The sequence below is a fragment of the Drosophila melanogaster genome, chromosome 2L (assembly GCF_000001215.4).
Source record: "Drosophila melanogaster chromosome 2L".
NCBI lineage: Eukaryota > Metazoa > Arthropoda > Insecta > Diptera > Drosophilidae > Drosophila > Drosophila melanogaster.
In genome coordinates, this window is record NT_033779.5 from 5939851 (window position 1) to 5955247 (window position 15397).

Here is a 15397-nt window from a genome sequence, read left to right on the forward strand (position 1 = left end):
GTTTCAAAGAATCATCTAGAATATATCTAGTATCGAAAATAAGTTACATGAGAACATTTCATAAATTGTATTTACTTGGACTTCAGAACCGTGTAACTTGCATTACGCAGCGAGTGATGCCAATTTTGCTGCAACTAAACAAATTAAAGCGCCTAACCAACCGAAAACCTTGTAAGCCAATGGATGTAATGCCGCACAAAACGAAGAAAATATTAACCAGTTTAAGCAATTAAAACAATTAAGTGTTTTCACACTATTTGCAGAGCAACAGCGGAGGGGCCACAAAAAGATGTTAAGTAAATAGCATCAAAAAAAAAAAGAAAAAAAGGTGCCGAAAACATTTTGCAGGACAAAGCGAGCGGCAAATAAAAATGTAAATCATAAAAAGCGTAATGAAAATAAAAATCCTCAATTTGTATGCTGTCGCATATTCCGCAATGCTTAAGCATTGTCCAAGTGGGGGGATGATGACGATGCCACCACCACCTGATACCACCAAGGCGAAGTGGACTGAACCGGAGCTGTCATAAATTTTGCCAACAGACACCAATCCTTTTCAAAGGACATGTGCGCTATGCGTCTATTATTGATGTCCGGTCTCCGAACATCTTCTGTCATCAAAGAGCCCGATTCAATTGTCTGAGACAAATGTCTTTGGCAAAAGGTAAGGAAAGAGGTCTTATTTTGCATATGCAAACGCCGGGAGCTCCGATTCGTTGAGGGACAGCCGCACAAACCGCTCGGACATGTTGCACATTACCCTTTCGAAACTGCTCCACCAGCTACCGCTCCACCCCACCGCCCCCCCCCCCAAAAAAAAACCGCCCAACTCTTGGGGGGAAAAGTTTTAGCATCCGCTGCCAGTTCTTTTCACACTTTTCTTTTTGCCGCCGGCCATGGGCAATACATCTTGGGCCACAAAACACAAAATCGTCTTAAGTATTTTGTGTGGTTTAAATAAAGTAAAAATAATAATGCAAAAGTAAAACCCAATGCCCAGATGTCCTGCTCAAAAGAGTGGGAGTGTGTAAAGGATAAGCGTGCTACATCCGCTTAGCGATGTCCTCATCTAGTCCTGGGATACTCTAATGTGAGTATCCAGCACCTCAAAAACTAAAAAACGAACTGATAAATTAAAAGATCGTATGACGAATTATAGCGTAACTATGTAAGGTATTATTCGCTAATTTGTTACTTTCTACTATATAAATGCATACATATATATTATTTGGTTTAATCGCTAATTTGTTACTTTCTACTATATAAATGCATACATATATATTATTTGGTTTAATATTGTATCTAAAGGGCATTTAAACGTCAGCTTAGCTAAATTCTAGCTGAAACTTTTCGTTTTCTTTACTCCTTTCTTGCCATTTATTTTTGGGTCTCGTTGTTGCGTAAATGATTTTATTTCGTTGCTGTAAAATTTTTGATGTACTATTATTCTATGCCCAAGTCCTCAATGTCCATCATTGTTTTTTATAGACACATTGCTGTGTGCAAAAGGGTTAATTCCCCGCACCCCCATCGCCGTCAACGAGCAGTGCTCCTCATCGTCATCATGACAAGCGAATCAGCCTTGGCCAAAAAGGTGGGCTGCATATGGGATATGTGATGTGTGATATGGGTTATGGGTTATGGTATATGGTATATGGGATATGGTCGAGTGTGTGGGCACAAGATCCACGCAATCTTGATGATGTGAATTGTGGCACTTGTCCATCGAATTTGAGACGTGGGCCGGCATATCATGCTGCAGGATTGATAGCTGTTTGCTAATTTTGAGTTTTCCGCATACGCCTAGTATGACGGGTACTCCAGGTCAGCGGGTGTGTATGGAAAGACCACGTATATGGCTGTAATCCATGGCAGCTACAAGAGGATAAGCTAATAGAATGGGCACAATGGCTGGGCAACTGATTGTGAGTCTAAACAATTAAAAGGAGGCGAAGCTAAGCTCGGATTTGCAAAGATAATACATCCACGATGTCAAAAATATTTCATATATTAACAATAACTTTATCTACCTAAATATGAATGTTCAGAAGAACACTCTTTAGTATATGACTAGATGATAGTTACAGGAAGTACAAGAACTTTAGTAGATAAGAAAACGAAAAAGGAAAGGAAAATGAGTAAAACGTAGCAGCCCACTTAAAATTCCGCAAGAAAATCATATTACTGCCACAAGAACCAGCCAGAACCTCCTACTCCCACTACCACCCACACTCACCCACCAAAACAGTGGGGATCGGGAACGGGAATCATTTTCCTGCTTTCCCAGCATCCGTCGGAGCAGACCAGACCAGACCAGAGATACCAAGTCAGGCCACGAGCATAACGTGCAGCTTTCCAGCTTTCGCCGCAATCAATTTTACGGGTGCACAGCAGCAACAACCAGGAACAGGCTGGGATGCGCCAGTGGAATTAGAGCAACCCCGAGCACAGCCACGCCAACGCCAAGCCACTCAGCCACCACCACCCGGCCACCTCACGAGCGGAGTTAGACGGTGTTCCAGGAGGAAGAGGAGCGCACGTGGTTCTGCTCACATGAAGGTATTAGTCCGGAACATCGCTGCCATGGCATGGGTCAACGCCATCGCGCATAGAGAACTGGGCTGCATCCATGTATGCGTAGGCGTGTAGGATATTTGTTCGGCAGCACGGTTAAATACAAAAAATCCATTCGTCAAATTGACCGATAACACGGTACAAATTCCACAAACAAAGTGCAGTAAATAGCAGGCAACAATAAAGATTAATAATTTTATTTTATTACATCTGTTTCATTATCATTGCCTTTTTCCACATTGTCAATTTTTGACTATACTAACAACATATTATATATATAATTCATTAAATATACATTTAAGTTTCATTAGGATGTTCTGTTCATCTGATTCATTATTAAATCTGATGCGTTGTTAGATGCTTTCCTCTTTATTTCCTTGCAATACACACTACATTAAGTTATGGTGTTTGGTTGCTGTGTGGATTCTGCGGCCAGTACCCCTTTGATTTCACAAACTAATTCCCCTTCACCACATGATGAGAGGGAAGCGGGTGCGTCCTTTTCAGGTTTTAAGATACGATTGCTTACTAGATCCAAGAGCGACTTAGCCGCGCCCTTTTTCATTTTTATAACGTTACGCACGGCATCATCAAGACTCTGTAAGCTTGCCGATCCGGATTTGATCGTAGATCCAGTTTTGGAGATAGCCTCATAAAGCTTCTCCTTTACGACATCGGTAATTTCATCAACTTCGGCGTGCCCAAGAGCTGTATAAAAATAGTGGTTTCTTACAAATAATTATAAGAAAATAACAGCAATGTTCTAAATATTACTGACCACCGAAAATAATTAAGAGTTGTAGAATAGCTAACCACTTGAGGCTGGCCATCTTTTAGTTATGACCGAATAACACCGATTGTTGAAATCTTCGACGTGTGTAAATTAGATTATTCAGAAAAATAACAGTGACAAAAGGATGACACAGTTGATTATAAAACATTAGCACTTGTTTTTGGTTGCAATTTGCTAATTTGTTGGCATTCCGAATCAAAACAGGCAAACCAATACAATTTAATAGTAAAAGGGAAAATAAATAAATAAACTTTGTAAATGTTTATATAAAATAAGGAAATAAATTCATGAAAAATAGGGGAATGTATGGTTTTCAAATTTTTCACGAATACCGTTAACGATAGTACAAATGCACAATACCAATTTGAATTTGGCGCCACAACTGCTCACTTTGCAGCACTGAACAAGAGCATGCGCAAAGGGGTTATACAGTACTGGTCAATATACCAGGGATGCAACGCTCCAAAGTTCGGCAATTGAACCAATCTAAAGAGTTTAACTATTCTAGTACAACTACAGTTTATTTAAATAATTTCCATGGTTAAAACAATACCAGGATGTACTGCGCATTGGAAAAGTGAGCGGATTTCCCGCTTGCGAGCTTATCGCACCACCAACACAAACATACACATGCACACGGACTCTCTTCGCTCTCTTCCTCTCTCTCTCTCTCTTCGCAATCGCAACGATTTGTTGTTGGCCGCAGTGCTTGTTTTGCTTATATTAGCATGTGTGGAGTGCAAACCAAGAATCAGTAGTCGCCGCGGTTTCGACGTGTCAGTTTGCAGTACAATTACAATTGATTAATCGCGCCAAATCGCGGAGCCAAGTAGTACTTAGCAAGTAGCAAGAGGAAGCACATCAGCGAGTCCATCGACAACAATAACAAAATATGGCGGATAAAGTAAATGTGTGCATTGTGGGCTCCGGCAACTGGTGAGTGCACTTAATTACCCATCGCCAGATGCACTTACATAATGACCATCTAATCCACACCCGCACCCAACACCACCCCACCAACATTTTAATCTAAACCTTGCGCCCTTGCAGGGGTTCGGCCATAGCGAAAATCGTGGGCGCCAATGCCGCCGCTCTGCCGGAGTTCGAGGAGCGTGTGACGATGTTCGTCTACGAGGAGCTCATCGATGGCAAGAAGCTGACGGAGATTATCAACGAGACGCACGAGAACGTCAAGTACCTGAAAGGACACAAGCTGCCCCCGAATGTGGTGAGTGTTGTTCGCTGGTTGCCAATCAATGGGGTGGACTTATGTAACGCCGGAGCGGATTGTTAACAAACAGCCGTGCGCTTACATAAAGGCTGCATACCTTGATCTTGGCCGTGCGGACCCAAATTATCTAATCGGTCGAATCCGCGTCTATTTTTACACCGCGCTCGCTCTCTCTCTCTCTCTGCGCTGCGCTCTGGCTGCAGTCAGATTGCACTCTTCTTGCACTTTTCAGGGCCAGCATCGCACTCTCGCTCTCCGCGAAAGAGCGCGTCCGGCCCCAGTGCCTTTGACGTAGGTCAAGGCCGGTGGGCGTGCAATGGGCCACCCCCTCGCAGGGCCGCCCAGAATGCGTCAACATTCTATTAGCCGATAATTGGACAGGCAGGCGATAAGCAGGCGATCCACTTGAAACGGGTGCGTTGCTACACATGTACATGCTCCACAGGCACTCGAGCTGTTCTGTTTGCCGATTATTGATAAGTCCAACTGGTCCGGGTCGGTTGATAAAGTCCATCCATAAAGGAGAGTCAGAAGTTCATCCGCGACAAAGTTTGCCCCATGCCTTGGAAAAAACCTAGCCATGCGTTGGCAGCATGGGGATTGATAAACGTGAAAAACAGAAACCAAACAAAATGTGGGCGACACTTTTCTATGCCGCACCGTTTGTTTGCCTATATAATTTACACACATATATAAATTTGGCAGACTTTCAGCGACTTTCGGCTTTTGTGGGAGAGGGGCGAATCAAAACAACAGATGAGCCAAAAGAAAATAGATAAACGAGGCTGAAATTCTATAAGCAATGATCGCCACCAATGTCAGATATGCAAAAAGTATGCAAAAGGCAATGAATATGTGTCAGCAAGCTAATGAGCTTAATGCAACAAAGAACTAATGAAAATATTTGGAAATTCTGTTTATTTGCCCGTATGGAATTACTGTTTGTCCATATGACGCAGTGAGGAGCGAAATACGTGTCGAATAGCTTAGAAGTCTGAATTACCTGAATTGCTAATTGGCAGCTGGTTTTTCTAGTTAAATTTACTTTTACCGATGTCAAATCATAGATTGTTACGTTATTGCAAAATATATAACAATTATTTAAATGTCATTGCCCTAGTAAGATCATTAAAATGCAAGTAGCGCAACATCACACTATACACACTTTATAACTTAACCTTTTAAAATTTCCATTTGCTTGCCATTTTTGTCTTTTTTGTGAACCCATAATCACTATCGTCGCGCGTAGAAAAAAACAAATACATTAGCAATATGAACTCATTTCAAATGCTACAAACAGGTTGGCGAGCCAGCATGGCGATATGGAGAAATAATACTCTGATGTACAAAGTCACCCATATCAAGCTCAGCCGATCGATCTGACCAGCCAGTCCGCGATTTAAATTGTCTAGACAGCTGAGGAACGAGCCTCCAAAGGTTGGAGTGGAATACACGTGCTGGGAAAATGATTTCCGTGATCCGTCTGCAGTTCCCTTCATTTAACCTTCAGCCCGCTTATCGGAGTTATATATTTTTTTGTTTTTTTCCTTATCACAGTAATTAGAAAAGTTTACTTTGTGGCCCCTATTCCACAGGTTGCCGTGCCCGACCTGGTTGAGGCCGCCAAGAACGCTGACATCCTGATCTTCGTGGTGCCCCACCAGTTCATTCCCAACTTCTGCAAACAGCTACTGGGCAAGATTAAGCCAAATGCCATCGCTATCTCCCTGATCAAGGGCTTCGACAAGGCCGAGGGCGGCGGCATCGATCTGATCTCGCATATAATCACGCGTCACCTGAAGGCAAGTCAGCGTCGCAAAGGTGACACCGCCAGAATATCTAATCCACTTGTGACTTTCCATCGCAGATCCCATGCGCCGTGTTGATGGGCGCAAACCTGGCCAACGAGGTGGCTGAGGGCAACTTCTGCGAAACGACAATCGGCTGCACGGACAAGAAGTATGGCAAGGTGCTGCGCGATCTCTTCCAGGCGAACCACTTCCGCGTGGTGGTCGTGGACGATGCTGATGCCGTGGAGGTTTGCGGTGCCCTCAAGAACATCGTGGCCTGCGGCGCTGGCTTTGTTGATGGCCTCAAGCTGGGCGACAACACCAAGGCGGCTGTCATCCGGCTGGGCCTCATGGAGATGATTCGCTTCGTGGACGTCTTCTATCCCGGAAGCAAGCTGTCCACCTTCTTCGAGAGCTGCGGCGTGGCCGATCTGATCACGACGTGTTACGGTAAGTGCAAAAGTTCGCCAGGGCATGTGAGTTTGGAGCTCGGTTAAATTGAGAAAGTTATCGGGAACGGGCAACAACGAGCGTAATAAGTCAACAAACTGCTAGTCAAATGCTATTATTATTTTAAGGCAAAAACAACTCTGCCAGTGACTCACATTCAATAGTAATTGCGAATTGCTTTATTAGCCTTTACTAATAGCTGTGTAACAAATTAGTTCTGTTTATGACTGTAAGCTTGTTACTTTAAGTTGTTTGTTTTATGTAAGGTACACTTAGGTAGCAATTACAATTTTAGAATGTTTGATATAATAACTATGCATCTCTTCCAGGTGGCCGTAACCGCCGCGTCTCTGAGGCGTTTGTGACTTCTGGAAAAACCATTGAGGAGCTGGAGAAGGAAATGCTCAACGGCCAGAAGCTGCAGGGCCCACCCACTGCCGAGGAGGTCAACTACATGCTGAAGAACAAGGGTCTGGAGGACAAGTACGACTGAGCTTATTATCCAATCCAATTCAAATAGTTAACTTAACACTGATCTTCTTTGCTTGCAGATTCCCCCTGTTCACGGCTATTCACAAAATATGCACAAATCAGCTCAAGCCTAATGATTTAATTGATTGCATACGCAATCACCCTGAGCATATGTAAGTGTTTCGTTTGCATTGGTTATGGCTCGTTTTCGCCTGTTTATCCCGCTATCCTGATACCCTGCCTTCCCGAAAATCCCCCGAAATGAGCTTTGTATTCTCACCTTTAACGTTTGATTTATTATTGTTTCTTTAACTTTTCTTATTTTAAGTTAATCTTTTTCCTATGCTAAGTTGATGCACCTTCTGTTTCTGTTTCCGTTTCTTTGATTGTTTCCCTATTATTATTTTATTAATACCTAAACTAAGCTTAACTTTAAAATTAATAAAGTGCTAAATAATAAAACTCGATGCAAAATTTAAAATTTTTTAAATTAAAAATATTATTGGGAATGTTTAACATTCCCCAAAGAAATCATTCATAATCCCGATTCACATGCATCAGCGTCATTCGTTTTCAGAGTTATATTCAGCCATTTATTTCGTTACATCCCGTAGTCACTACTAATCCATCGAAATAATATTATTTTCCATCCATTACAAATTAGTTTCCTTCTCTTCTTTTTATATTATTTTTATAGGGATACGTCCATCATGCCGTCGCCAAAACTTTAAACTGTGTTACACCCAAACAAGATCAGTCAATGTATATTGTAAATACTATATATACCCGCATAGATCAAATCAACCAGTCATCTTCACCAAGGCCTATAAAGCTGGCATTATATAGATATATGCATAAAGTCAGAAAAATCGTTCCACGTCAACTGCATTACTTTTTCCTCTAATTCTCGCAAGTGTTTTTCAATGTGTACAGTGCTTAAGTGTTAGATAATCGAACCAAAACAAAGAGTGTCATAATTGTTGAACCTAATTGGAATTGTTAAAATAAATATAAATTAAATACAAGTTCTTTGTACATACCAACCAAAAGTGTTCCCAACTCATTTAACATTCAAAATTGGCAGCTGCAAATCGGCAAAGAGCAGTACGTACAAAAACTCCAAAATTAATAAATTTTGCAATTTTCAGTTAATCAAGCACGGTTGTGTTTTATTTTAACGGATGTGTATTAACTAAAACTGATCGAGAAACTTTTGATTATAAATACTTTCTTCTTTTATTTCACAGGCAAAATTTGTAAATCCCCTAAAGAAGCTGAGACGTTTTTAACATTTTTATGCACCACAGAGAATAAATGTATTTTTTCAGCACAACGCCAACTCGATGAATCTTTGGATTCCATTTTCTAACCAGTTAACTAAAAGGATCGTATAGGTTGTTGCCTTAGTTAGCTTATTGATTTTAATCCAAAACCACGCATATCCAACGAACCACGGAAGAAAACTGACAACCAAAGTCTGCTTTAATTTTAAAATTTAGTTGTTTTCAATTCCAAACTAGCCAAGAAACAAACGCAAGTACCTAACAAATATATTGTAATTTTGTGGCCACAAGTAGCCGACGGAGCTGGCGAGAGGATCTTAGTATAATTTTAATCGGACTGCGTAGACACTAGAATTAAATGATTACCCAAAGGTCGTTGCAAAAATAAAAGCTGAGTAATTAACAAGGTTGTTTGTTTATTTTCTATCACCTAATAAAATGGGATCATTCTTTTCTAAAGATAAGTTTATCTGATGACCAATTTGAAAATAAATTTACATACATCCTTACATAGATGGCGCTAGGTAAAGTTTCTACATGCGCGCCTTTAAGTAATAATTCAACTATTGCTTACAAGTTTATTTTTTTAATTGAAAACTTTGTGGTAAATTTGAAGGCAATAAATATAATCATGTATTTAACCCTTTGTCATTTTTTTATCCACTTTCTTGCGCGCAGGGGCAATGGGCATTATTTAAAATTAGCGGTATTATGAATGCGATGTCTATCCGATGATTTTGGAGTACATCTTGAAAGAAGAAAATTAAACATTCGCTACGCTACATTCGCTTTTGCGTGACATGAAATATAAATCAATCTTATGAATCTATTTATTTCCTGAGCTTTACGAAAAATGTTTATGGTTTATATGAGAATTACTTCTCAATTTTGTATGTATAAAATTATTAAGGAAGCGCAGCACAACAAATACCGTAGTCAAAATAAATAACCGATATCGTAGAGAAGTAAACACATCGGCTCATCGCTAGATCCAAGTGTCTGGCGTTCGCTGTTACTGTCAAATTGACAAGAAGAAGAGGCATAACAAAAGTATTTTTGCATTTTGCAAGTGGAATATTCCTACGCCCTAATTGATTGAACAAATCTAAAGACGACGGATAATGCAGACGACCAACTGGATACATGATTGAATCCAGCCGAACCACAATGTAAATATTAAATGGAAGCTGACGCAGGCAGTTTTGCAGCACAGTGGCGTCATACATATTTCTCTTTGTTGTTTTTCAATGGTCTGCAAATACGTATAGTATAGTATTAGTGAAAAATGAGACTTGTGCCTGACGCATTAGCTAATCTGTCCTGGACACATTACCCCAAGGTGGGGCATCTAAATCTTGATAGTAACAGCCATTTCACTCTTTCAGCACCAAGGAGTCATCCAGAGCACCGAATAAATCGCATGGGATAAAAACACGACCTTAGCAGAAGGATCGACCATGGATCCGCAGAAGATCACCGAGCTGGCTAACCTGCTACGGCAGAACGGCGACAAAATATTGAGCTCCGAATTTACCTTGACGTTATCAGGTGAGGCCGCTGGAGCTACGCCAGAAACTAGCACGCAAAATGCTAAATGCATGCGGGTGTTGGATGATGACTGGACCTTACTACGCCCCAATACAAGTTCGATCACTTATCGCTGAACACATTCTCCGGCACAGGTTCCCTGCTGCGTGCGCTAAACGACTCCTTCACCCTGATCGCGGACACTGAAATCGGAACTGGCGCGGGTTACCTCCAGCCGCAGTCTTTTCAGGTGGTCAAGCCCATCAACGCCAAGTCCAGCGTCTTCCCCGACCTCCAGCTTGTCCATGACTTTGTGCAGAAAACGACGCTTTTGAAGCTGACCTACTTTCCCAGCGAACACTATTTTGAGGGCGCCATCGACATAGCGAAGTTTCGAGCACTGCGCCGCCTCGAGGTAAACAAAATCAACATCGGCCAAGTTGTGGGCATCCAACCGCTGCGCGGCCAGCTGCAACATTTGATCTGCGTAAAAAGCCTTACCAGCGTGGACGACATTATCACGCGCTGCGGCGGCGACAACTCGAATGGCTTTGTGTGGAACGAGCTAAAGACGGCCGATTTCAGCTACAACAGCCTGCGCAGTGTAGATACCGCCCTGGAGTTCGCACAGCACCTGCAACACCTAAACCTTCGGCACAATAAGCTCACCAGCGTGGCCGCCATCAAATGGCTTCCGCATCTTAAGACCCTGGACCTGAGCTACAACTGCCTTACACACCTTCCACAGTTTCACATGGAGGCCTGCAAGCGACTACAGCTATTGAACATCAGCAACAACTACGTAGAGGAGCTTCTGGACGTGGCAAAGCTGGACGCTCTGTACAACCTGGATCTGTCCGACAACTGCCTGTTGGAGCACTCGCAGTTGCTGCCACTGAGTGCCCTGATGAGCCTGATTGTACTAAATCTGCAAGGAAATCCCCTTGCTTGCAATCCCAAACATCGCCAGGCGACTGCACAGTACTTGCACAAGAACTCCGCAACTGTGAAGTTTGTCTTGGACTTTGAGCCGCTGACTAAGGCGGAGAAGGCGCTGACGGGCAGCCAAAAGTGGCGCTACATAAGCGGGCTTAGCCACCGCTCGCCCAGGAGTACCTCCATGTCCATCAACAGCTCTAGTGCTTCCATAAACACCAGCGACGGCTCCCAGTTTTCCAGTTTCGGCTCGCAGCGTTCGGTATCTATAAGAGGAAAGAACTACACTTTGGAAGACAACCAATCGATGGACACCTCGCAATCTAGCAAACGCATAAGTTCGTGTAAAATCAGGACAGTGGACATAGAAGAGAGCAGTGAGATCAATACAGACGCAGCATCCGTTTCCACGCCAAATCCTCGATCCGAATATGAAGAGGAACCAGATAATTCGCACCTGGAGACCAAGAAAAAAATCGAGACACTACGTCTCACTTATGGCAATGAATGGTTGAAGTCCGGCAATGCTGAGCTGATGCTGGGAATCGAAACGCCGCAGCCAACTGAACGGGAGCGCAATGAGTCTCGCCAGCTTTTCAATGAGTATCTGGGCGAACTATCTGGATTCACAGAAGCAAAAAATGACTCTGAGCACCACAACATAAGCTCCACACCCACGAACAACGTTTTGTTAGCTTCCACCTTTGACGCCACCATTACTCCTATTAAATCTGAAGCGAACGATACAAGTGGTCAAACTCTGTACGAAACCTGCACTGAGGGTGAAGAGACAAACTACGAGAGTTTTGGCAACAACACTACGGAGCTGTCGACAGAAGAACGTCCGCCTGACAGGCACGAGGAATTGTTGAGACTTTATGCAAGTAGCTCTAATGCTCAGGATGAGGATCCGGGTAAGACAAGTTGATCAGTGTAGTAACTCGTTACTAAAGTTCAATCAAACATTGCAGTATCCGATGCTGAGTCTGATGAGGAGACCTACATAGTCTACCATGAACAGAAACCGAGCGAGGTTCTGTTTCTTACCATATCATCGAATTTTATACGCGAAAAAGACACGTTAACTGAAAGGTACGTTTTAAACACACTGAATGGACACAATGTTCATGTCAATCATTTTATCATATAGGACGAAAGCCAAATGGAGTCTAAAAATCCTCGAGTCATGCGAGCGTGTTAGGTCCAACACCTTGCGCATCAATTTCGACACAATGCGCAAGGATAAACAGGAACGTATCTACTGCGTGGAGAATACGCTGTGCCAGGTTAGTCAACTGGTTAGTTCTAATAACAGGCAACGAAAATCTCATTTTGTCCTTTTGAAGGAACTGGAGAAGAAACTACGAGACATTCTATCGCAGCGTGATCTAACCGAAATGAACATATCCATCTATCGCTGTGTGAATTGCCTAACGCAGTTTACTATTGAGCAAAAAAGCAAGCGATATAAAGCAAAGGGTGAGTACAGCAGTACAGCAGAAATAAAAGAAACTATAGCTTGAACTACATTCATTTTAGAATTGCGATGTCCGGATTGTCGCAGTGTCTATGTGGCTGAAGTAACCGAATTGTCCTCATCTTTGTCCAAACCTTCTGGTGAAGTGGCGGCAGAGCCCAAACTTTCACCCGCCATGATTGTGGAGGAATCCCCAGTGGAGGAACTCGCTGCGGCGATAAATAAGGAAGAAAGCAACAGCATTGGCAAGTCCTTGGCCAGTTTTCTTTTTTACTTTGATGAAGTTCTAGAAAATTTCTAAAGAATATTGCTTTTGTAGTTCAGTTTATGGTTTCAGAAGCATTTCATTTTAAAGAGCCATTTTTTGAGATTCGCTTTAGTTTTTGTTGTGTTTGGTGTATAATTTTAAGTTTGTGTTGGATATATTTACTGTACATTAATTTAATTTTTATTTCTTTTTATTTTATTTGCATGCGAACACAAATCGAAAATGGCAAAACCAATCTAACTTTTGTATATTTACATTGTTCTTTTGGACTTTTTCTCTCACCCAACTACCGACAACAATAACATTGTTGTGATGTAAAAACTTAATTAATACTTTAGTGGCCAACTGCAGGCTAACAACTGCAAAAATCACACCCAAGCTTAGGAGTTTGACGCAAGCCACCAAAAGTTAATATGCCAATTTGTATACTTTTTATTTCACTTAACAATTTGCGTTTCGCTTTTGTTCCATAATGTGAAGCAGCATTTGGACGTGAAGCAAAGATAAGCTAACCTACTAATAGTTCTTGGACGACGACGTCGTTTACAAGTCTTATAAAATTTTATTGCACGTCTTGAGCCTTGGTACCCAAAATTATGTATTATCTGAAACAAAATTTAGCTGTTTATAAGACCTGTAGATACCGACAAATATATCAAAATTTAAGCAATAGCTAAAGCTTTATTAATCTTAGAGAGCAATGCTGCTTCCATTAATAAACAATTAAGTTAATTAGAGCACCAGACTAATATTTCAACATTATAGGTTCCGCCAATTCGCTAAATGGAAGCAGCTCTTGCTCAAAAATTACCAACTCACAGAGCTCTTTCGACTCCAATCAATCCGTAGTGGGCAGCTCGAACACGGATCGGGATATGGAGTTTCGAGCCAACGAAAGTGATGTGGACATCATCTCCAATCCGAGCCAGTCCAGCATAGAGGTACTAGATCCGAACTACGTGCAGAGCGCCAGTCGCAAGACCTCAGAAGAGCGCCGCATATCCCAGCTACCTCATCTGGAGACGATACACGATGAAGTAGCGAAATCGAAGAGCTTCATCGAACGCGAGTTTGGTCAGCTTCTGGCGGAGCAGGCTCAGCCTACGACACCTTCGACTGCAGCTCCCTTGGCTCCTGCAAAATCGGCTGTCCCATCCCATGTACCGCTGACAGAGAGCAGCTCGTCGGGATCCGTAACGGACAGCATATGTACTACCTACGAGCAGCAGGCCACTGATGCGCCACAAAATCTACAAAATTCCCTGCTCACCGAGTCGTCAAACAGCCAAGTTAGTGGTTCGGATGCGGAATCTAATAGCCGTTTGAAAAGCGCCGAGGATGCCAGCCTGCTGCCTTTCGCATCTGTATTTCAATCAACCAATCTGCTCATGTCCAGCTCAAAGAAGTTGATCGAGTCGGAGGCAACTGTTTTTGGTACCCAGCCGTACAAGTTTAACTACAGCGACTTTAATGATATCGATCACCGTCTGAAGCTCTACTTCTACCAACGAAAGTTCAAAGAGGATGGCGAGCATTTCAAGTGGTTGGCCAAAGGTCGCATCTACAATGAGCAGACCCAATCCTTGGGAGAAGGGCTTGTGGTAATGTCCAACTGCAAGTGCTATCTAATGGAGGCCTTTGCAGAACCCCATGACGATGTGGCCAAATGGCTGAGGCAGGTCGTCAGCGTGGCAGTCAATCGTTTGGTGGCCATTGATCTGTTGCCCTGGAAACTTGGCTTGTCCTTCACCTTAAAGGATTGGGGAGGATTTGTCCTGCTGTTGCATGACATGCTGAGGACGGAAAGTTTACTGAATTATTTACAACGTGAGTTAACTTTTTGCATGTTGCTTTTTTCCTAATACTTATTATATTTTTTAACAGAAATTCCTCTGCCTGAGCAGTGCAAGCTGAATCATCAACCATCTGTCACACTCAGCCATCAGTGGGAAACTATTGCGTCCGAACCAGTCAAGATGTGCTCCCTGATTCCCAGCTGCCAATGGATCTGTGACCAGGAGAAGAGCTCCTTTGAACCCTCCCTGCTCCTAATCACGGAGACACATTTGTACATCTCAGGAAATGGCAAATTCTCGTGGCTGTCAGATAAAGTTCAGGAAAAGCCCATTCAACCAGAACTTAGCCTTAATCAACCACTGAGCAATTTGGTCGACGTGGAGCGCATTACAGACCAAAAGTATGCGATCAACTTTATTGATGAGACGCAAAACAGGTGCGAGATATGGAAGTTGCAGTTCGAAACGCATGCCAATGCCGCATGTTGCCTGAATGTCATCGGAAAGGGATGGGAGCAGCTATTTGGAGTGCCATTCAGTCTCTCTGGAACGTGAGGAGCGAATTACACTAGAAAATTGAATATAGCCTGTACCAATTATTGTGCAAAGTTTAAAATTGTTGATCTTAATTGACTATGTTATTTAATGTCAGATTAGTTTTATTAACTTAGGCTAGAGCTTTCAATCAATAAGAAATGGTGCTGTACCACGATTTAAATGTAAATATTTATAAATATAGAGGTTATTATTTTTTGAAGTCCTTGCAATATATTCATATATTACAGAATTAAATCGTCTAAA

General features: G+C 42.4%; 3 protein-coding genes and 3 long non-coding RNA genes across 14 annotated transcripts; 4 read left to right on the top strand and 2 right to left on the bottom strand.

Moving 5' to 3' along the window:
• Nucleotides 1-182: 182 nt before the first annotated feature.
• Nucleotides 183-400, top strand: lncRNA:CR45288 (long non-coding RNA:CR45288). Its single transcript, NR_124108.1, has one exon. It is a non-coding gene; the product is annotated as a long non-coding RNA:CR45288 (long non-coding RNA).
• Nucleotides 401-2144: 1744 nt separating this feature from the next.
• Nucleotides 2145-2734, top strand: lncRNA:CR45289 (long non-coding RNA:CR45289). 2 transcript variants are annotated; one of them, NR_124109.1, is made up of 1 exon: nt 2145-2734. It is a non-coding gene; the product is annotated as a long non-coding RNA:CR45289 (long non-coding RNA). The 2 variants fall into 2 exon arrangements; NR_124110.1 differs by having other exon boundaries at nt 2396-2734.
• A 38-nt stretch (nt 2735-2772) lies between these two features.
• Nucleotides 2773-3454, bottom strand: Sfp26Ad (Seminal fluid protein 26Ad). Of its 2 annotated transcripts, none has more exons than NM_001273181.2 (2): nt 3353-3454; nt 2773-3282 (listed from the first exon to the last, which is right to left on the bottom strand). In NM_001273181.2, exons 1-2 carry the CDS (start codon nt 3402-3404, stop codon nt 2969-2971), a joined length of 366 nt encoding a protein of 121 aa, NP_001260110.1. In that variant the 5' UTR covers nt 3405-3454; the 3' UTR covers nt 2773-2968. The 2 variants fall into 2 exon arrangements, with proteins under 2 accessions (NP_001260110.1, NP_001162893.1); NM_001169422.3 differs by having other exon boundaries at nt 2930-3282; nt 3353-3434.
• A 338-nt stretch (nt 3455-3792) lies between these two features.
• Gpdh1 (Glycerol-3-phosphate dehydrogenase 1) lies at nt 3793-9118 on the top strand. 6 transcript variants are annotated; one of them, NM_001273184.2, is made up of 7 exons: nt 3793-4303; nt 4418-4595; nt 6194-6400; nt 6466-6838; nt 7168-7321; nt 7390-7482; nt 8557-9118. In NM_001273184.2, the coding sequence occupies exons 1-7, from the start codon at nt 4260-4262 to the stop codon at nt 8567-8569; spliced, it is 1062 nt and encodes a 353-aa protein (NP_001260113.1). In that variant the 5' UTR covers nt 3793-4259; the 3' UTR covers nt 8570-9118. The 6 variants fall into 6 exon arrangements, with proteins under 6 accessions (NP_001260113.1, NP_001260112.1, NP_001260111.1 ...); NM_001273183.2 differs by having other exon boundaries at nt 8007-8993; NM_057218.4 differs by having other exon boundaries at nt 4115-4303; nt 8557-8993.
• On the bottom strand, nt 7797-8547 carry lncRNA:CR44986 (long non-coding RNA:CR44986). The gene is made up of 2 exons (NR_124111.1): nt 8350-8547; nt 7797-8295 (listed from the first exon to the last, which is right to left on the bottom strand). It is a non-coding gene; the product is annotated as a long non-coding RNA:CR44986 (long non-coding RNA).
• Nucleotides 9119-9599: 481 nt separating the features above from the next.
• On the top strand, nt 9600-15385 carry CG9044 (uncharacterized protein). 2 transcript variants are annotated; one of them, NM_001273185.1, is made up of 10 exons: nt 9600-9761; nt 9978-10140; nt 10275-11969; nt 12027-12147; nt 12206-12341; nt 12402-12534; nt 12595-12777; nt 13139-13207; nt 13566-14627; nt 14685-15385. In NM_001273185.1, exons 2-10 carry the CDS (start codon nt 10050-10052, stop codon nt 15149-15151), a joined length of 3957 nt encoding a protein of 1318 aa, NP_001260114.1. In that variant the 5' UTR covers nt 9600-9761; nt 9978-10049; the 3' UTR covers nt 15152-15385. The 2 variants fall into 2 exon arrangements, with proteins under 2 accessions (NP_001260114.1, NP_608971.2); NM_135127.3 differs by lacking the exon at nt 13139-13207.
• The last annotated feature ends 12 nt before the right edge of the window (nt 15386-15397 follow it).